The following is a 21,489-nucleotide window of genomic DNA, read 5'->3' as shown; positions in this document are numbered from 1 at the left end:
TTGTATCCAGTTTCTGAGAGCAGAGCCATTCATCCCAGAAGGGTGGCCCACAGGGAGAAGCCGGGTCTGCTGGCTGCACTTCACCCGACCAATTGGGTCAGCTGCCTTGTTCCATCACCTGACGGGGCCCAAGTCTCCCCAAATTCCACCAGCCTAAGTATGCTCCAGACCTGGACATGATGCAGAGGTGACCTGGGCAGCAGAGTCAACAGGATTCTTAGAGCATCAGAAAAGAAAATTTTAAAGGTTTGCATGTTTATTTATAATTACAATTTACATTACTCCAACAGAGGAGCCCCCTTGCTATGTTCTAATTCTTAGCCATTAAGTCCTACAAAAATAAACCCAAGCTTTTACAGTAACTTAATCAATACAGAACTAAAGCCTTTATAGCTATCAGAGGGGTTTAGTTACCAAGGTGCTTATTTTTGACAAAATGCCCTGTCACTCAGAGGACGCATGCGTATACTAAAGTTCTGACCCATCGACTCATGCAACAAATGTAGACCCCGCCCTCCCTCCACCCACCATTAAAACAAAAACACAAAGCAAGGATGTACAACCAAGGGGAAATATGCTCTTGGTCAACTGACCTTGCAGAAGACTGGCTCGTTTCCAAGTGGATGAGAACACCAGTGTGTGGCCAGAGTCCAGCAATGACTGACCGGCCTAGGTCAGAGGCTGGCAGGGACCACAGAGGGGCCAAGGCGCTGCCGGGGCTCATCCCAGGCTCCAACCCCAACCTGGAAGCTTGTGGACACCAGGCTCTGTGTAGCAGCTCCATGGCTAGCGTCCAGGGCCCCTGGCCACTACTCCGAAATGTTTGTAGTCCACCCACCCCTGGCCAGCCCCAACCTTGACATCACTGTGGATACCATCAGGGTGGTCTGATTCACTTATACAACATGATCCATGGGACAACCCCTTCCGTGCCCTCCACCCACCCACCCCCGACACACACACCACCCTATGCTGGCCCTGACTCCTGAGACCCCACCCTTGGCAGCGGGGGTGCCAGGCCAGCAGCACCAGGGGTCAGCTGAGTTACAGAGATGCAGTTGGCTGCCACATTTGCCAAATGAGATTTGGTTCCACTTTTAAAAGTCAAAGCTGTCATTTAAAAAAAAAAAAAAGGTCACAAAGTAAGGATTCAGCTTTCACTATAGAAACCTCTTTGCAAAATACCAAAACCTTAGAATTAGGCTATGCGCAACTAAAAAGGAAACATAGGTAAAGAGACCTCAAAGAGGTTACCCATGAATACTTCCCCAAAACAAGTGGTTCTAACTCAGACCATGTCCAAGTTCAGTTAAGTCCAAAACATAAGTAGCAGTATGGGACTCTTCCAAACTCCAGAAACAAAGTGACCACTTCTCCCTGTAAGTGCAGCGTTTTCCTCGCGTCCTGACACACAGCGTCATTTCTGCGCCACTTCAGTAGGAGCCTGCAAGAGATGACAGGAAGTCAAGCAGCTGCTGGGATAAGCTGGCACTGTTGCCCCTGCTGGCAAGCAGGAGCCACTCAGCCTCCCTCCTGCCCTGAGTCAGGCTGGCTTCCCCCGTTTCCTCTCACAGCCCACTCTGAGAATCCTACTTGTACAATAGATTGGGGACAGGGAGGCAGCTAGTGGCAGGAGGCCTAGTCCCTAGCTCCAGGGGTCGGCACCAGGCACCCCATGTGGGATGCTCTACCCAGACCCTAAAGTGCCCACAAATCCACTGGAACATTGTTAAAAATGAAGCCTCTGATTCATTTAGGGCCAGGTTGGGCCAAGACACTGGCTTTGGAGCAAGGTCTCGCTCGCTGGCTTTACTTGGGTGGTGAGCCCCCGGCCCACGCGACTCCCGCATCACCTCACCTCCCACACCTGCAGTCTCACTCGCAGGATGCTGGGGCCCGGGTCCTGCCCCCACAGATGCAGGTTTAAGTTGGTCAAGAGCCCCCTGGGTGACTCACAGGTTCGAGGCCCTCGGTTTGGCTTTTCCTCGGAAATGGAGCCTACTCCCCACCTTCCTAAGCTCTCCAGGTATGCCTGACCCTACACCCTCCCACCAAAGCATTCAGAAGGCTCATCCACTCACCTTTGGCTGCACCCTCACACCCTGCCAGTCCCGGCCCTGTGGGAAGTGGGGTTGCGACGGGTGGTCCCATTGCCCCTGCCTCCTCGGAATCCACCCCGAGAACTGCGGCCACGAAGAAACCTCCCTGACACCCCAAAGGTCTCCGTGTTGAGCTTCCTCTCTTCAGCCCACGTCGTCCGCCTGGAGCTAAACCATAGAAGAAATGCTGATTGTAGCAGGCACTGACTCCCAGGCTTCTGGCCAGGCCTCGTCCTCAGAGCGGCCCAGGGAAGGAGGGGACAGACTCACCGGGGCCACTGTATACAGGGAAGGGGCAGCCCCGTCAGCACTGGACCCCAGCTCTGGCACTGCAGGTGCTCCCTGCCACACTTTCAACCAGGACTATCCCCACAGTGGGCAGGGGCTCAGGATCCATCTCTACCATCTCTGTCACCACAGGCAAGCAGTGATACTACTTGGCTACCAAGGCAACCCCTACTGCTTGCTAGAGGAGCCCCGGGGAGGCCCAGGGGCCCAGGAGACCCGAGACCAGAGCATGAAGTGGACCCTCCTAGACAAGGAGGGGGCTAGGCTAGATGGAACAAGGTCCCTGGAATATGATACTTCTGCTTTGGGGGTTGGGAAGATAGGGATACAACATGGACACTCATGCCACCCAAACAAGCCGCCAGCGGGAGACTATTTCCCACATCCAACTGTGCGCCCAACACTCCCACCCAGCACTCCCACCGACGTAGACAGCAGCTCCAGGGCAGCACACCCACCCTGAGCTCCTCTTCAGCCGGAAACCTGCTGTGCCCACAGACTTCCGTGTTCAAAGCAGCAGCAACTCCACCCATCAGCTGTCCAGACCAAAAGACTTAGGAGTCATTCTGGACTCTTCTCTTGTTGGCCAATTCTGTTAGCACCACCTTCAAGATACATTTAGACTCTACCCCTTCCCTCTGTCACCACCGCCTGGTTCCAAGCCACCTGTGCTGCAGCACTGGTCCCCTAACTGACCAGTCAGCAGCCACACTTGCCCACTGTCCAACCACTGTCACCAAGGAAGCCGTAAAACATCAGACCGCACCATGCGCTTCAACACAAAACCCTCTGATAGCTTCCCGCAGCACTTGGAACAAAAGCCAGTCACTTCCATGCCCTACAAAACCCTACAGGAACCCATCTCCCAGACTCGGCCTGTCTGGAAGCACTTCCCGCACTCATCTGTGCAGCCTGCTCCACCTGTGAGAACTGATCATCCATTTCCCATCGAGTCCACAGCTCCATCCCATTGCCCTCACTGCCTGGCCTTCCACCACACGCTGTTCTATCTTTCCCCTGCAGAACATGAGCCTGAGGAGGTGGGGCTTTCCAGCCTGCCTTCTGAGGCCACCTCAACGCCCCCCGCGGCATGTGTGGTGCTCAATCTGCAGGACAAATGGGCCCAAATCTCCAAGCCCGGCCCACACTGTAGGTTGCTTCGTGGGACTTCTGACCAGCTGTTAGGTGTGAAAAATAGAACACACCACATGGTCCCTCGCCTCAAACCATGAAGTGAAGGAAGGCTAGTGTGAACACGCTCTAGCCATACCTCAGGCTGCAAAGCAAGGTCCTCAGGCTGCCAGGCCAGCGGGACCAGCAAGCACAGCACAGTGAGGTATGCTGAATGTGGACACGGGTCTGCTGGGGAGGGCAGTGCAGCCCAGCCTTTGTGGGGACAGGGCAGCAAAGCCAAGAGGAAACAGGGACTTGATCTCAGCCGACTCCTCAGGTCAGGATCCCCAAGAGGCTTCCCACACATAACCTGCTGGGACTCCTGCACTCATCACGCAGAAATGCAAGCAGGACCCTAGAACAGCTACCCTGAGGCTCAGAGTCCAGCTCTGCCTTCAGACTGAGAGCCCTCAGTCCTGTCCTTTCTAGATTGGAGGACTGTCCTCCCCTCATTCATTCAGCCTCTCACCTGGTCTTGAGTTCAGAAGAGATGTTGTCAAAGAACGACTTGGATTTGTCATAGTAGCAGTTGGGCCCCAGAAGGTCTTCCTCGGCAGGCGCTTCGGCGCTCTGGGTCACCACAGCCAGGTCCTTCTCTTCCCCCTTCTCAGCCTTGTCCTCTACAAAGAGAAGCAGAACACGTGGAGGTGCAGGAGGGGCGGAGCGCACGGCCTTCTAGCAGGGTGGTCCCTCCAGGCTCACTCGGGAGCCACCCTCAGGCTGAGACATCAACTACGCCTTGGGCAAAGCAGAGATTTCTTCTTCCTTCTAAGCACACGTCTCGTTCTGCCATCTGGGCCGTGCAGTCTGCACCTTATCCCACCCATTTTCACAGCTCCCGCATCTCGTATCACTAATTCCTCACTGCCGGTCACCACCCGCCTGGCTTCCCCAGTTCCTCCAGGCATCTCTTCCTTTTTCTTGAGACAGAGTCTTGCTCTGTCGCCCAGGCTGGAGTGCAGCGGCACAATCTCGGCTCACTCCCACTGCAACCTCTACCTCCTGGGTTCAAATGATTTCCTGCCTCAGTCTCCTGAGTAGCTGGGATTACAGGCACCCACCACCATGCCTAGCTAATTTTTGGATTTTTAGTAGAGACAGGGTTTTGTCGTGTTGGCCAGGCTGGTGTTGAACTCCTGACCTCAGGTGATCCACCCACCTCAGCCTCCCAAAGTGCTGAGATTACAGGCGTGAGCCACCGCGCCCCGCCAGGCCTCTACTCCTAACACTCTCCAGGGGTACTCCTGTGCAGAGGATAATTTTCATATAATGAGCCAAACCTTTAAAATTCAGTTTCTTCTTAAATTCTTTGTCAAGCTCCTCTCGGTTGAACTGGGCATTTGCACTCTCAAAATCAAAGTCACCCTCAAATTTGATTGTATTTTCCTTGACGTTAGTTGGACGGTTTTGCCCTCTTGAGCGATTCCTTGTTCGCCTGTTTCCTGTGAGAACAAAGGACAGCCCTGGCTGAAGTAGGTCACCAACCTGGTGATCTCAAACACCTCACAAGGAGTTTCCAGGCACACCCCCAAGGCCACAGAGGGGACAGAGCACACAAGCAGCGACACCACACCAGCACCCCGGAAACCATCACCCAGAGAAGCAGGCAGGAGGGCAAGCAGAGCAGCTCAGCCTTATCACTCATGGTCCCCAGAAATCAAGTGGCAACAAGGGTTACCTGATCGCCTCCTCTGAGGTCTTCTGTTCTCGTCATTCACCTGCCCTTGAGTTTGCACAGCTGCTGGCTGGACTACATCTAAGGCGCAAAAGGGAAGAGTAAGGCAAAGCTCCTACAGAAGCTGGAAGCCAGAACCCAGAAGCAGCCCCACCACCACGGGGCACACGGCCAGGGTGGCACCGCAGGAGGCTGCTGCACAGGCCTGCCCTGCAAAAGCACATGGGGCTTAGGATGGGGAAGTAGTATTTTTTTTTAATAAAAATAAAATAAAATAGCCCAGGAAGTAGTGTGCCACTTCTAGAACATCAAGCAAACTCCAGGAAAAAATGTGTTCAAGTACCGCTGGCTGTCTTGCTGCTCGGCTGGGCCTGACGACCGTTGAGCTGCGTCCCTGTGGTGCCCTTGCCAGGTAACAGCTTTTTAGCATTCAGGTTGTCGGCAGAACCAGTCTGGACAGCCTGCTCCACCATCGGGCTCTTGCCGACTGGGATGGATGGAAAACCAGCTCCTGAATTGAGGAGGGGAGGAGGGTTTAAAAACAGAGAGAAAAGAAGCAAGCCTTACACCTCCAGGCATTTCTCTTCTGCTGGCATGTCAGGAAGGAAAGGAGGGCAACTGCCTAGAGGTTCTACCAAATCCACGCAAAGCACCCCCAGACTGGGCCGTTCCCTCTGAGGCTAGCCCAGACAGCAAAAGAAGGCCAAGTCACTGGGCAGCACCAAGGCCAGTTCATCTTTGGACTCCCTACCCCAAAAGCCCTGAGCTCCCCAAGTTAGGGAACCTCAAGGAGAGGAAAAACACCGTGCCTACAAACAGGCACCTCCCCAGCAGTGCTGAAACAGCTTTCTTAAAACCACACAAGCTCCCATCCCAAAGGGGCTCGTAGCCCCAAGAGCCTGGTGAATTCAGGATCTGAGAATTTGTTTCATTCCGGTCCATACTGGAGAAGAACCAGCCCAGCCTGGGATTTTCTAGAAAATGCAGTGATCAAATTCTGAAGTTAAATTCTAGAACACTGTCATTTCCACTTAAGACACAATAAAACTAAAAATTATGGAGGAGGACCTGACTTGCGAGACAGTAGCAGCCTACACTTCTCTCAAGGGCAAAGGCTCATCATGAAGACGCGAAGGGCTCCTAGGTAGCCTTTGGCAAGAAGCTGTGCCTACGAAACCGCAGTCTGAGGCCCATGCACAGGGGATGAACCCTCAGAAACTAGGTCCTCTGAACCAAGAAGAAAAAGGGAAGCACCACCCACCTCTCTCCATCTCCTCCCTTTCCAAAGTTCCAGGACCTGTGGGGACTCTAAACAGGACAATGTGGGACTGGGTATAAGTGAATAGAGATCTGAAACAGAAAAGGCGCCCTAACCATGGGGTAATTATTATTAGAGCAACAGCCCAATACACATGAAGACTGGGCATCTCATCTTACTGTTTTTATGGAATAGAAACAACAACAAAAATTCCCTGTAAAAAATTCCTTGTAACCAGATCAAGAGAAGCTCTCAAAGGGCAGGTGGGAGCGGCTCCGCATAGAGGGCTGGTAAGCGTTCTCTGGCAGGAATGCACCCGGGCCGCTTTCTCACTGATTGTCTCACTCAGCATGTCCGGGAGACGAGCACAGCATTGCCTGCTTCCTGATCATACTGTGACTGCAGGGACATGGATATGGGGCTTGTCTGCTTTTTATACAACCAACTAGTTCAAACAAAGTCTTGCCCTACGAGCAGGTTTAGGTAACTGATCCTAAGAGCAATAGAAGTATCTGTGTCATTTTTAAGTGGGGAAAAAAAATGACTACTCGACTACTCTCTAACTCAGATACACTGAGTACATGCAGGATTTGGAAAGCAGCACCTGCAGAATGACAGACTGACAGCAGCTGTGTGCCACAAGGAAAGCCCAGGCATCATCCTGGACCAGGGCCGGGTAATGGCGATGGTTCAGCCTGTCAGGGTGCTACGTGTAACACAAACATATGAAAGATTGTCAATGTGAATTTTAGAACTTCAGGGGAAATGAGTAGAATGTGAGGAAAGGTCTAGAAACCCCAGGTGCCGCCGCCACCACAGCACAGACACAGGTGGTGTATACCAGCACTGGCCAGCTGGCTATCAGGCTGATACTGTCCACCTGGCCAAACAGGTGGCAACTGTCACCCAAGCCCCTAATTTTGAATCCCCTAAACAAGTGACCTATGCACCACACAGATCAAAGAGCAGCATGGGAATGTGAGGTGCTTTGGGGAGTCCCCCCTGCAGCACTCTAGAACACGTTTAGGACCCAGCAAAAACCCCAGGGAAATGACTTTCTGTGAACAGTGAAGTTTCCCGTATGTGGTAGCCATGGTACAGGTCAATAGAAAACCTGAACCCAGGGGGAGAGAACAAACTACTCCGCTGATTCTTTGTAATCCCTTCTTTAACACTGAGAGTTCACAATCAGGACTATGTGCTGAAGCAAACAAGCAGCTCAGTGGCTGCATGGGCTTGGCAAATGATCTGCTACAGCTACTGTCATTCTGTCTGCTGCTTTACCCCTCGCTCTCAGAACGGTTTGCAAGACAGCATGCAGTTCTCCCAAACTGCTGTTACCCTTGGCAGTGAGCTGCTGTGGCTCTGAGGACAAGTCAAGCTCTGAAACGGGCTGTGGAGATGGAGAAGAGCTAGGGCTGGAAGCAGCGGCTGAGGCTGGAGGGCTTACCAACTTCTCTAAAGGAAGATAAAGGAGAAAGAGCAAAAAGAAAGCACACAAATAAGTCAGGATACACTTGTCTTGTGTCTAGCAAGCTTGGAAAGAGCCAAGCAACCTCTTGTAGGACTCTGTCATACAAACATATTTTAGAAACATAGAGAGCTGGGCTGGGAAGGCCACCTGTCACACTAGGAACAGCAACCAAGACAAGCATGATTTGTAGCAGCAAGTGGCCTACAGACCTCATTTAGGGTTCCCTGTCTCACTACTTCATGCTGGATTCTGAGCGAGGGCGGTGGATCACCTGCCAATTCTATACTCTGAGCCCATCTGCAAAGCTAGGTCCAGGTAAAGGACAAGGCGGGATCTCTCTCTACATACGGAGAGTAGAATCATACTCTGGGGTTGTTCAATCTCAGTTGAAACCATTTTTGAGCGAGGCACTTGCAGTAGAACAAGGGACATGATGGGTGGGCTTGTATTTCACTTCTATATTTACAGGCTTATAAATGTGCAAATAGCTAGACCTCATCTGTAACACTACATATATATCAGCTATTTCTTCTTTGAAGCAGATATACCAGGACTTCCACCTATTTATTTTTAGAGACAGAGTCTCGCTGTGTCACTCAGGCTAGAGTGCAGTGGTGCAATCTCGGCTCACTGCAACATCCGCCTCCCAGGTTTAAGCTATTCTTATGCCTCAACCTTCCAAGTAGCTGGGATTACAGGTGTGTCCCACCACACCCAGCTAATTTTTGTATTTCTAGTAGAGACAGGATTTCCCCATGTTGGCCAGGCTGGTCTCGAACTCCTGACCTCATGATCCACCTGCCTTGGCCTCCCAAAGTGCTGGAATTCCATGCGTGAGCCACCATGCCTGGCCCAGGACTTCCACCTAGATCCACCCTGACTCTTCGAATGAATTTTGATTTGATTATTCTGTTCCAACACTCAGGCCGCTGCCTCTTTTACTCTCAGTTGAGTAGTTACTAAATGCTCTCCCAAGCTGAAGTTGCACTGGGTAATTTACTAAGTGTGCAATAAAACAGTCTATAAGCTGAGCGTGACAAGAATGCACGCCCCCACTCTCAGGCTCCATCGCTCCACTCAGTGACAGTTACACGCACGGGTAGTTTACCAGACAGAAACAGGTCACTCACCTAGACCCAGGGAGGCGGCATACTGCTGGCTGAGCAGGGAGCTGGCCGCCAGCGGGCCATAGGGCGCCATCCCTCGGAAAGGGCTGTAAGGCACGTGCGGCTGGAAGGGCGAGGCGGAGGCAGAACCCAGGGAAGACTGAACAATGAGACATCGGGTGAGAACAGCGAAGGCCATCCCATCACCCCACACGCCTGTATCAGAGTGCTTATTCAGCTGGGAAACAAGCACTGTCCCATCAGCCTGCATCCTTGAGATGCTGGAGGAGCCCTTGGGGTACCAGTTTCCAGTATGGTGAGAGCTGCCTTTTCCACAGCACTTCAGTTCCAGTTCCACCTGTCCATGTAATCATGCAATTCTTTTTTCTTTCTTTTTTTTTTTTTTTTTTTTTTTGAGACATTGCATTGCTCTGTCGCCTGGGCTGGAGTGCAACAGCGTGATCTCAGCTCACTGCCTCCCAGATTCAAGCGATTTTCCCTGCCTCAGCCTCCCGAGTACCTGAGATTACAGATGCCCACCACCACATCCAGCTAATTTTTATACTTTTAGTAGAGACGGCGTTTTGCCATGTTGGCCAGGCTGGTCTTGAACACTTGACCTCAGATGATCTGCCCTCCTCGACCTCCCAAAGTGCTGAGATTACAGGCGTCTTGTCCATGTAATTCTAACCCAAATTTCTCCTAACTCAAAGCCATCGGATGGCTCCCCACTGCTGCCAAAGCCTGCCCCGTGTGATCCCACCTTCCAAGACGGGTGCTCGGCACGGAACCTGGTGCAGTCTGAACCCCAGAGGAGCCAGTGAATATTTAAGTTTAGAAGTGAAGAAAATATTAATCTGGGCTCCCTGGTGTGAGCATGGGCAAAATAAGCCATAACCCAATAAGCAGGCACGTGGCATCAGACTTACAAATCTGGTGTCATACAACAGCAGCATGTAACATCTGGGCATAACCCAAGGGCAAGCCCGCAGTCCCTGCAGGTATGTCACCCCACTCACAGCAGCTGCTGAGGGCTCAGACTTCTCCAACCAGAAACTAAGGGCAAACGCTATGCCCCAAACATCACAGGTCCAGGAGCATCCACTCACACTACACTACACTACACTACACACGCGCGCGCGCACGCCCAGCTCCCCAGGTCTCCTTAAGAGCCATGAGACACAGCACACACCACCTACTGTGTGTGCTACAAGAATCAACACCTTCCGCGAGAACAGCAATGGCCTAGACAAAAAATAAGCCACTTTTGGCCGGGCGCGGTGGCTCAAGCCTGTAATCCCAGCACTTTGGGAGGCCGAGACGGGCGGATCACGAGGTCAGGAGATCGAGACCATCCTGGCTAACACGGTGAAACCCCGTCTCTACTAAAAATACAAAAAACTAGCCGGGCGCGGTGGCGGGTGCCTGTAGTCCCAACTACTCGGGAGGCTGAGGCAGGAGAATGGCGGGAACCCGGGAGGCGGAGCTTGCAGTGAGCTGAGATCCGGCCACTGCACTCCAGCCTGGGCAGCAGAGCGAGACTCCGTCTCAAAAAAAAAAAAAAAAAATAAGCCACTTTTCATTAAAAGGATATTCCTCAGGCCGAGTACTTTGGCTCATGCCTGTAATCCTAGCACTCTGGGAGGCCAAGGCGGGCAGATCATGAGGTCAAGAGATTGAGACTATCCTGACCAACATGGTGAAACTCTGTCTCTACTAAAAATACAAAACTTAGCTGGGCGTGGTGGTGCGTGCCTGTTAGTCCCAGCTACTCGGGAGGCTGAGGCAGGAGAATCACTTGAACCCAGGAAGCAGAGGTTGCAATGAGCCGAGATCACGCCACTGCACTGCAGCCTGGCAACACAGTGAGACTCCGTCTCAAAGGAAAAAAAAAAAAAGGTTATTCCTCACATTGAGCATTCTGACAAAACATGCCACCAAGCTCCAAATTGAAACCAGCATCTCTTAGTGTGCACAGAGGGACAGTGGCACACTTACCTGAACAATGGCGGGATCCTGTGGGAGTGTGTGCTGAGCTTTTGGAGGTTCACACACAGTGATATCTTTGATGTCACTTCCCCGGAAAATGATGTACTCATAAATCTCCTCTCTGGGGGGCGCAGGCCTATCTGTGGGACGGTCTTCAGTGCCAAAGGACCTCACTTATGAGTGGAGAAAGAGAAACGTTATTGTTGTCCTCAGCCAGTTCAATCAACCCTGACACCACTGCTCCCAAGTCTTCCAGAAGACGGCGGCACTTGCTCAGAGCCACAACACAGGACCCTAGGTCCACATTTCAACAACTACTTAACACCCCAATTTTCAGTGGACAGTGCTGATAACGCACCAATTGGTGAAGCTCCAGACAACAGACAGTTCTAGATCACAAAGATGACAAGGAACAATTTCACAGACTGTCTCATGTGCAAACACACCAACGTACAGAGCTCTCAGCAAAACAAGGCTTGCTTCGCAAGGCCTCCCTGTTCACATAGGACTCTGTAGATCAAACAGCCAGCTGGCTGCTTTATGCCCAAAGCCTCACCACACATTGCACCTGAGGAGGCAGTTTTCTCACAAAGGAACCTACATGAATGTTCCCCTTACCCTTTTATCCACAGCAAACCTTGGAACAGCTGTAACAGAAAACAAAGGGAGACAGGGTCCCAAGATTGTGGACCTCTGACCCAGGCTTCCGCACCTATAAGGAATTCTGAGCCCACTAACCCCTAACCAGCAGGCTTCCAGAGCCCTACCAAATCTCCTTTTAGCAAGCCTCCAGGGGCAGAGCTGGGTGGGACAGCAGCCTCTAACTCGTCAGAGCACAACTCCTACTAACTCCTGGGCCTACTCTGGGCTGTCTCTCTAACTGGGCTCTCCTGTAATAAGTGTAGTGAGGTCCCACGGCTGCAAGTGAGTGCACAGCCCTGGCATGCTCAGCGAGCTCCTGGAGCCACGCAGGAGACACTCCCTGTTTGGAACGAGTTCTTCTTCTACACTTGCGGCTCCCTGTGACTTAAGAAGCGTTTCAGACGCGTCTAGACACTTCAAGAACCCCTGGGAGCCGAGCACCAGATCCAGCACACGTGGGCTTAGGCAGACATGGCTCCACCGGCACTTTTCTCTGAGAGGCAGGGGAAGTGCACTCCCCATCTTCTCTGGGTGATGAAGACAAAGAAACTCTGGACCACCCGCTGTCTCAACAACCTCAGAGATTCTGATTCTAGAGAACAGCCCCTTTCCTGTAAGTCTTCCAGCGGCTACAGCGGGTTATCAGCGCCCACAGGCGGCTGTCACCAAAAGGTAAGCCCCACAGTGTGAACGTCAGGATACAGCAGGAGAACCGTTTAAACCGGGGCATCTGGCTGCCAAACGGATGCTTCTGCCTTGGCAGGAGGCTGCATTAGGACGCGGTATTTGTTCAGGATCAAGGCCCCAGCTGTCTAATAGGTTCCAGAAAGGCTTGCAGGATTCGCGTGTTGTGACCCCGCCCCCAGCCTTCGGGAGAGGCCGGGACACTGGCCCCGCCGCCCGACCTCGAGGCTCCCCCGCAGGAATCTCCCCAGGCTGGCGGGGAGGAGGCCCGCAGACGGGAGCCGCCCTGCCCCTCGGAGCTGGCACCTGCAGAGGTGGGCTGGGCGGCCGAGGGGGCGGCGCCGCCGGGGCCGGGCCCGCCCCTCACCAAACACCGCCCGGCGCCCGCGCACAATAACGCCGCCCTGGGAGCCTAGGGAGACCATTGTGCGGCCGGCTGCTCTGGGGGAGGGCGGCGCGCGGGAGGGGGCGCCCGGGGGGCGTCCGGGATGCAGGCGCGGGCAGGAGATCTCGGCTTAGGGGTGCGCTGGGTGGGTTCCGGGCGGGGTCTGCGCGCCAGGCTCCGGGGCGGTACGGGAGTCTCAACGCTGGGCTTGGGGGCGCCCCGGGGCGGGGAGGGCGGCGCGGGCCGGGGCTGTTGGCGGACGGGGCTCGGCGGGCTCCGCGGGCTCGGGCGGTTGGGGCCGGCGGGCGCGAGGGCGGGCGGCGGCCGCTACCTTTGGCAAGCGCCACGGTGGAGTTGTCGGTGTCGATGGTGTAGAGAATGCCCTCGTAGCGGATCTGCGCCTTGGAGATGAGGCTGATCTTGCTGCCCAGATACGGGGTGCCTGAGGAGCCGCTCATGGCGCCGGCCGGGGTGCGTCGGGCCGCGGGGGGGGACGAGCGCCGGGCCGCGGCCCGCTCCGCAGCCGCGCGGTGGCCTGGACGCCCGTTCCTGCGCTCCTCCGCCCGCCGCCGCTTCCGCCTAGGCGCCTCGTCGCCGCCGCCCGAGGGGCCTGCGCGGGCACCGAGCGAACCAAGGAGGGGCGCGCGGCCGGAGCTCTGAGAGGAGCGCGGGGGAGGAGGAGCCGCCGCAGCCACATCCGGGGCCTTGCGCCGCCACGCACCGCCCCCTCACGCTCGCCGCCCATTGGTTCGCCGCGCCCGCCGTCCTTTAAATATGGCCGTGCCGCCAGCTGGGGGGCGGGCCCGCGCGCCGCGCCTGCGCAGCAAGGTGTCGCTGGCCGGGGGCGGGTCTCCCCGGCGCTCCGCCCCTCCTCGGCCGGCTCCCGGCGGGCCCCTGGCGGAGCTGGGAGCACGAGACTCGGCGGGCGGGGTGAGGGCTGGGAAGCGGCCCGGGCGGAGCGCGCGTGCGCGTGGGTGGGCGGCTGCGGTTTGCACGCTCAGTGGACGGGGCCGGGGAGGAGCGCCAGGCCCCGCCCCCGCGCGTGCCGGCCCCGGCCCCGACTCTGGGCGCCGCGAACACTGGGGTTTTGCCCCCTTGGCCTCAGTTTCTCTTCCTACAGAAGTGGGGTCCTGACGACTCCCCTACTTTGCGCCAGGTGGGCCTCTAGCTCTCACCCTCGTGGGGGACCGGGGAGCGGCGGAGGCCCTGGGCGCCGGGTGTTCCCGGGGAGCCCCAGGACTCCCGCCCCGGTGCCCAGGTGCCAGCGGGGGGCGGCCGCGGCGGCAGCTCCCGGGAAGGCGGCGCTTCCGGCGTGGCAGCCTCCAAATATAACATGCTGAGCACACTTTCTCTTTTAATCCTGCTCCTCCTCCCAAAGCCGGCCGCAGCTTTCCATTTCCCTTAAAATAAATTCTGACTGGCTACCGGGGGCCTCAGAGGCCTCCGCTCGTCCCCGGGGCTGCGGCCCGGAGGCCTTGCCCACCTCCCTGGTCGTGGAGGAAGCTCGGCCGCCCTCAGTCGCTTAGCCGCGGGCCCTCCCCGCGTGTACTCTGCGTGATTAGTGACCGAGGGCGCGCGGTGTGTGCTTCTTTTTTTTGCCACCGTCTTGACTGTGAATATCATCAGATCAGGGACCAATATTGGGACCCGGAAAAAAAAATAGTGGGTGGTGACTATAAAAATGAAATAGGCTGGGCGCGGTGGCTCACGCCGGTAGTCCCGGCACTTTGGGAGGCGGAGGCGGGCGGATCACTTGAGGTGAGGAGTTCAAGTCCAGCCTGGGCAACATGGTAAAACCCTGTCTCTACTCTAAAAATACAAAAAAATTAGCCGGGCGTGGTGACAGGCACGTGCAATCCCCAGCTACTCGGGAGTCTGAGGCAGGAGAATCGCTTGAGTCTGAGAGGTGGAGATTGCAGTGAGCAGAGATCTCACCACTGCATTTCAGCCTGGGCGACAGAGTGAGACCCCGTCTCAAGAAAAATAATAATAAATAAAAATGAAATCGAGTAAGATAGAAAATATCAGAAGGCGTGGTGGGTGGCTCATACCTGTAATCTCAGCACTTTGGGAGGCTGAGGCGGGAGGATCAGCGGAGGCGAGGAGTTAGAGATCAGCCTGGGCAACATATGGAGACCACATCTCTACAAAAAACCTTTTAAAAAATAAGGCGAGTGTGGGGGCACATATTTGTAGTGCCAGCTCCTGGGGAGGTGGAGGCAGAGGTGGAAGGATCACTTGAGCCCAGGAGTTGGAGGCTACAATGGGCTGTGGTCGGACTACTGCACTCAGGGGTGGCAGCAAGACCCTCTTTCTAAAGGAAAAAAAGAAAATAACTATCTTACATGGTGAAAGTAAGTATTATTTTGTGAAATATTTATTTCACCTGTTTGTATAAGTGTGGACTTGGTAAGGACCTAAAATGTATTTCTGACTATGCTGAGAAGATCTTACCTGCCCTGCAGGTTAGGTGCTGTGACTCCCCATTTGACAGAAGGGGAAACAGAGGCCCAGCACGGGGAGTCACACACAGGGAAGTTGCAGTCTGGCCTGGTGGTATCCTCCACAGGCTTGGGGCTGCAGCACACTGTCTCTTTTTCTCTTCACAAAGGTGAAGCCAACCTGCTCTCACCAGAGCCCAGCAATGGCCAGTAAGAGAACAGTGATGGGTTTAAGGAAGAGGACACAGGAAGCAGAAGAGAAGAGGGAAAATTCAGTTTCATCTGCCAAGATTGACCTGTACATTCCAGAATTGCTCCTTGGCTCCTGGAGTGTCGTGTGCAGGAAGAGAACAGAGACAGCAAAGCCATGGAGTCAGCCCAGCTGAGGGAAGATAGGTCTCCAGCGACTGGGTCATCTGGCCCTGGGAAGCGCGACCCGGGGAATAGAGGTCTCCAGCGACCCAGGCATCTGGCCCTGGGAAGCGTGACCCGGGGAAGACAGGTCTCCAGTGACTGGGACATTTGGGAAGAGAGGTCTCCAGCGACCGGGGCATCTGGCCCTGGGAAGCACGACCCGGACTCTGCTTCTCAACATAGCACAGCCTTCCTCACTTGGACATACAGGGTGCACCTGTCAGGAGGAGGTGCCAACCAGGTCTCCTGAGTGACCTGGCCTGGTGATCTCGTGTGGAGTCAAAGTCCTTCTATCCCCCATCCCACCCCACTTTCCAAGTAAGGAAATCCAAGGTCATAGATCCTGTACTTCATGCCTCCTAGTTTCTGAGCCACAAGCTTCTGGCTGTGTTGGGGCTGGGGTGCATGCTTCACTAGCAGGAGCTGGTTCTACCTTGAAAGACGAGCTGGCTTCTGAGCCCCAGAACTGAAAGCAGGGAGGGTGCAGTTCCCAGAGGCCTCCAAGTGCCCGCCCAGCCCATGGGTGTGCAGCTGGTGGCTCCCTGAGAACATTAGCCACCCTGCAAATGCCCAGGAAGGCAGAGGCTAAAAATATATGTAGTGCCCAGGTCCAGGAATGCAGGCCCCGCCGTTCATTGCTTGGTGTCCTGCCCAAAGTGGAGGGCACTTGGGAGAGGTCTGAGAAGGCAAGCAGTTGTGCCAGGCCTAAGTCGACCTGGATATTCACTGGCATGGCTTGTTTTCCAGGCTGGGGCACGTGTATCCAATTCCTCCACTATAAGCAGCTCTCTACTGTGCACAGGTCTGAACAGCCCACCCACCTGGTTATCACCAGGCTTTAGACCAGCGAGCCCCAGGATCTAGAGGAACGAGCTGGGGCTTCTGGGAAACCCTGGGCCAATTGGACTACCTGCCTCAGTTTCTCCTTTTGCCTGCCCATCTCAGTGGTGTACTTGAGGACCCCAGAAGATCATGCCTGTGAGGGTAACCAGGGGCTGCTCTGGAGGAACATGTAGGAACAGAGGGCATGTGCAGAGGGCACTGGGAGGGCCACAGGGGCAGCTGGAGAGGTTTGTGCTGCAGCCACAAGCCACTCATTACATGCTCGCTCTGCGTATGTAGGAGCTTGCTGCGGTCCCCAGTGACAGGTGGGAAGACACGGAGGCAGGACCCTGCTCTACGTTGTGTCATCCATCTAGCTGGGGTGGCACAGGCCAGCATCCTGCAGCAGGTAAGGGTGCCCCCACCACAGAAAACCATCATGTGACTCTAATGTCTCCCTGAGCAAGAATGACTGGCACAGCCATTGATCTCACAGGTGTCATTGCTCAGCAGGAGCCACACGAAACAGCTGAGTTAATTCCCAGGGGGTTAACGATGGGTGGTCCACAGATAAAATAAGTCAGTGGTCTGAAGTGTGGTCGAGTGCTGGTGAGACACGACTCAACCGTCCCCCTCCCCTCATTCAGGATCTGGCACAGGAGAGGGGACTGGGGAAGCCCTGCAGGCCTCAGGCCTTCCTCAGGCCCCCTCCCCTGAGGAAGACCCTCCAACCGCACAGGTGCAACAGCGGCAGCCGGGAGGGAGCTCAGGAGGGCACAGGTGCACCGGGTGGGGAGGCTCAGCACCAGCTTTGCTCTGAGGCCTTCCAGGCAGGGAATGGGACAGTGAGGCCCAGGGAGGGTGTTTGGGGCACAGGGAACCACAGGGGTGGTTGGACAGTAAGGTGAAGAGGGAGGGCTGAGTCGATCTTGCACAATCAGGAATTCTCATGGAGGTCTGGCCTGCTCTCTTTGAATCCAGTTAAAATCCATTTCCTCCTGCACGGGGCTCTGCAGGGCTGTTTTCCCAGGAGGCTGGATGAGCACCAGTGGGTTGAAGTTCAGGCATCCTCAGACCCTCTTCCCTCTTCCAATCTGTCTCTCCCTCCTGCCTCCTGTCCCCTTTCCACCTCCCTTTCTCCCCTTCCCACCCCAACAGCCGAGTTTCCCCGCGTGATGAACCCTGTGTGATGGGTAGTTCCTTGGAAAATAAAAGAGGAGCGTGTTCAACTCCAGCACCCAGCGGGCAGCCTCGGCCCCACTTCCAGGTGCAGCTGGAGGGACAGCAGGGCGAAGCTGATGAGAACCTGGGCAGACCCAGACACCAGCTTTCGAAATGTCAGATTCTGATAGGGCCAGCCGTGGCACTGCCACCTCAGAATGCAGGATGAAATGCTGAGAGATCCTGGTAACAGAAGACGGCCGTCAGCAGGAGGCCAGTAGCTTTTCTCTCCCGGTGACTGTGAGGGGCCCCTGGGCTTTAGGGGCTCAGGAATGGCTGGAGTGGGGCAGCATTCGCCAGCCCTGTGTTCTACTTGGATAGAAAGTAAACGATGAAAGGCCTCTTCTAAGTCAATCCACCACTGTCTTACTAAGTGTCCACCAGTCCGGTCCCACTGCTCTGTGCCAGACCTGGTACCCAAGCCGGCCACGCATTTCCTCCCCAAACCCCTCCGCAGCCCTCTGGATATGGTGCTGCACCTTCGAAGTGGAGGAAACCAGGCGCTTAGCCTGGGCTAGCTGACAGCCAGCATCATACGGCCAGCACATGACAGGGCTGGGATTCTTGGCTGAGTCTGCCAGCTGCTAACCCTGGGTGCTCAATGTCCAGGCCTCCTCCCTGGTGGTCCTCTGTGCTCAGCCTTCAGGTTGGGGCAGGGGGAGGAGGTAGTGAACGGCAGGAGGGGACAAAGCCCAGACACGATTTCTGCACTTGGAGCTCATGCTCTGCAGATATCCAGATGGAGACCGACCTGAGGTTGGCGCTGGGCATGAGGGAAGGAAGCAGCTTCTTCTTCAAGGGTCTCTCCTCTTACATTGTATCCTCTCTTGACTCCATGCAAAGGATGCCGGGTGCGTCCTAGAGAGTTGCCATGGTTACTCAAGAGGCCTACGGGCGCGTCCCAGCCAGGCTGGGCACTTGTCTTTACGCCTGCCTGATGCTGCACGAGCGGCTGCTGGGCAGAGCCACAGCCCGGGAATGAGGTCATGTAAATAAAGGAGCGGTGCAGATGTCGGGAGAGGTGTGCCAGGCCTTCCAAAGCCTGTCCTCACCCAGCAGCGCCGCCGGGGACCCTCGTCCGTGCACCAAGACATCCTCGCTGTCAGATGGAAAGCGTTCTGCCAGGGCACGTGGTTATTTTTACTCGCGTTCAGTTCCGACTTGTTAACACCGTAATCCTTTCCTTATGTCGCTGCCTTCACCACCCTGAGCGCACAGGCTGGATTGAGGCTCTGTGTGGCAAGAAATGATGTGCATCGGAAGCCGGCAGGCACCCACACAGGCCCGCCGAGGCAGACCCTGGCGGTGAAGCCCATACCTGGGTATGTGGCAGTGTGTGCAGCAGAAGGGACAGAGCATGGGCCAGGTGAGAAGAAGGCGTGCCAGTGCAGGGTTGCCCCAGGCTTTGCCAACAGGTACCAGGAGCTGGATGGGGAGGATGGCGCCTGAGACATTTCTGGTGGCTCATCTCGTTGATACAGGCAGTCGCGAATGGACACGAATATGTGTTTGTCTTTCCCAAGCACCAGAACATGGAAACCCCATTTGCCCTGGGAGCCTTGTTGCATTTGGGGCAGAGCGTGTTTACAAATGGCCTTCCCCACACACTGTGGAACTTCGGAATCTGGCCCTTCTGTGCTGGGTTGAACCGGAACTCATGCCTTATTTATTTATGTGTCTAACAGCTTTATTAAGGTTCTTTATTTATTACATTCTGTAATATTCACCCATTTGAAGTGTACAGTTCCGGCTGGGCATGGTGGCTCATGCCTGTAATGCCAGCACTTTGGGAGGCCGAGGCAGGCAGATCATTTGAGGTCAGGAGTTTGAGACCAGCCTGACCAACATGGTGAAACCCCCTCTCTACTTAAAAAAAAAAAAAAAAAAAATAGCTGGGCATGGTGGTGTGCACCTGTAATCCCAGGTACTTGGGAGACTGAGGCAGGAGAATCGCTTGAACCTGGGAGGCGGAGGTTGTGAAAAAAAAGAAAAAAGAAAAAAAGAAACCTTATGCCCATTAGCAGCCTTTCTCCATCCTCCTTCCTCTAGTCCCAGGCACCCACTGGTCTCCTTTTTGTCCTGGTGGATTTGCCTTTTCTGGGCATTTCCCGTACTTGGAGTTATACAGTAGATGGTCTTCTATGCCCAGCCCCTTCATGTAGCGCGTCTCTTGGTTTCATGGTGCACCCGTTAGGGCTAAATGCAGTGCCACCGTGTAATGCTGCATATCTGTCACCAGCTGATGAACATGTGGCTTGTTTCCACTTTTGAGCAGTTACATATCATGCTGCTATGAACATTTGTGCGTGTTTTCGTGTGGACATATGTTTTCATTCCTCCTGGGTATGTACAGTTGTAGGGTTATGTAGTGATTCTCATTTATTTATCTATTTACCTATTCATTTTTCAGATGGGGTTTCACTCTTGTTGCCCAGGCTGGAGTGCAATGGTGTGATCTTGGCTCACCACAACCTCCGCCTCCCGGGTTCAAGTGGTTCTCCTGCCTCAGTCTCCCAAGTAGCTGGGATTACAGGCACGTGCCACCACGCCCGGCTAATTTTGTATTTTTGGTAGAGATGGGGTTTCTCCATGTTGGTCAGGCTGGTCTTGAACTCCCGACCTCAGATGATCCACACGCCTCAGCCTCCCAAAGTGCTGGGATTAGATGTGAGCCACCGCGCACGCCTGCATGTGGTGATTCTTTGTTTGACAGTGTGAAAAGCTGCCAAATTGTTTGCCAAAGTGGTTGCACCACTTCCTGTTCCCAGGAGCCAAGTGTGAGGCAGAAACCTCACTTTTAAGATATTGGTTGTGGGCCGGGCGCGGTGGCTCAAGCTTGTAATCCCAGCACTTTGGGAGGCCGAGACGGGCGGATCACGAGGTCAGGCGATCGAGACCATCCTGGCTAACACGATGAAACCCCGTCTCTACTAAAAGATACAAAAAACTAGCCGGGCGTGGTGGCGGGCGCCTGTAGTCCCAGCTACTCCGGAGGCTGAGGCAGGAGAATGGCGTGAACCCGGGAGGCGGAGCTTGCAGTGAGCCGAGATCGGGCCACTGCAATCCAGCCTGGGCGACAGAGCGAGACTCCATCTCAAAAAAAAACAAAAAAACAAAAAAACAAAGATATTGGTTGTGGCTGGGGAAAGGGTGTTGGTGTCTCCATGGGGCTGTTCCTCCACCCGGGGATGAAGGCATCTCCCTGCTCAGATGAGTGCCTCAGAACCAAGGGTCCACTCTGCCTGACGGCAGCTGCCTCAGGCACAAATGAGCAGAGCAGATAGAGGCTTCTTTTATATGGGCCGGGGTCGGCAGCCCCCTCCTGGGAACAGCGACGCAGAGATTGCGACACATGCAGCCTCCGCTTTGCCAGCCAGCCAGCCATATAAATTCATGAGAATAGCAGCCATGCACCCTGAAACCCCCAGATCTCACCACTCCAAACTCAGTCTTCTTGGTACCATCCCTCCCCGATGCTTGTCAGACCAGGCATTCTAATTTCTGAATAGTACACCCCACATCCCCAAAACCTTGAAGTGAATGCACCAAGAAATTGAAAATAACAGCAGACAAAATTCCTAATAGTTGAATGTGTGCTGGGCATTGTGCTGAGCAGTTTGTGTGTGTGATGTTCAAAGCAACACTCTGGACCAGGTTTAGTGAGTGTCCCCGCTTTATAGCCAGGGAACTGAGGACCAGGGCAGTTAGAGAACATGCCCACTGTCCCAGCAGAGCCCTCATACAAACCCAGGTTGGAGAACCCATGGTCTTAGGCAAGGTGTTACACATCCTACTCAGGTATTTGCTGAGTGAATAAA

At 54.8% G+C, this 21,489-nt stretch overlaps 1 protein-coding gene and 1 long non-coding RNA gene across 6 annotated transcripts; one reads left to right on the top strand and one right to left on the bottom strand.

Annotated features, from left to right (window-relative positions):
* Positions 1-234: 234 nt before the first annotated feature.
* On the bottom strand, positions 235-13,446 carry LSM14B (LSM family member 14B). Of its 4 annotated transcripts, XM_009215826.2 has the most exons (10): positions 13,105-13,446; positions 11,072-11,235; positions 9,098-9,233; positions 7,835-7,951; positions 5,579-5,746; positions 5,239-5,316; positions 4,841-5,002; positions 4,030-4,180; positions 2,082-2,267; positions 235-1,444 (listed from the first exon to the last, which is right to left on the bottom strand). In XM_009215826.2, exons 1-9 carry the CDS (start codon positions 13,229-13,231, stop codon positions 2,096-2,098), a joined length of 1,275 nt encoding a protein of 424 aa, XP_009214090.1. In that variant the 5' UTR covers positions 13,232-13,446; the 3' UTR covers positions 235-1,444; positions 2,082-2,095. The 4 variants fall into 4 exon arrangements, with proteins under 4 accessions (XP_009214090.1, XP_031512748.1, XP_003904584.1 ...); XM_031656888.1 differs by lacking the exon at positions 5,239-5,316; XM_003904535.3 differs by lacking the exon at positions 7,835-7,951.
* A 304-nt stretch (positions 13,447-13,750) lies between these two features.
* On the top strand, positions 13,751-19,498 carry LOC103887887. Of its 2 annotated transcripts, none has more exons than XR_004179140.1 (3): positions 13,751-13,929; positions 15,385-16,859; positions 17,609-19,498. It is a non-coding gene; the product is annotated as an uncharacterized LOC103887887 (long non-coding RNA). The 2 variants fall into 2 exon arrangements; XR_652146.4 differs by having other exon boundaries at positions 13,752-13,929; positions 15,385-16,612; positions 16,751-19,498.
* The last annotated feature ends 1,991 nt before the right edge of the window (positions 19,499-21,489 follow it).

The sequence above is a fragment of the Papio anubis genome, chromosome 16 (assembly GCF_008728515.1).
Source record: "Papio anubis isolate 15944 chromosome 16, Panubis1.0, whole genome shotgun sequence".
Lineage (NCBI taxonomy): Eukaryota > Metazoa > Chordata > Mammalia > Primates > Cercopithecidae > Papio > Papio anubis.
The sequence above is the reverse complement of the archived record's forward strand: the minus strand, read 5'-3'. Positions and strand labels throughout refer to the sequence as shown.

Bases quoted from the DNA above. Each gene is read 5' to 3' on its own strand.
- LSM14B (XM_009215826.2), bottom strand. From the start codon at position 13,231: ATGAGCGGCTCCTCAGGCACCCCGTATCTGGGCAGCAAGATCAGCCTC. The intron at 5,003-5,238 runs GTAACCCTTGTT...TTGTTCTCACAG, and splicing joins ACCTCAGAGGAGGCGATCAG to GAAACAGGCGAACAAGGAAT. The intron at 4,181-4,840 runs GTTTGGCTCATT...TTCTCTTTGTAG, and splicing joins GAAGAAACTGAATTTTAAAG to AGGACAAGGCTGAGAAGGGG.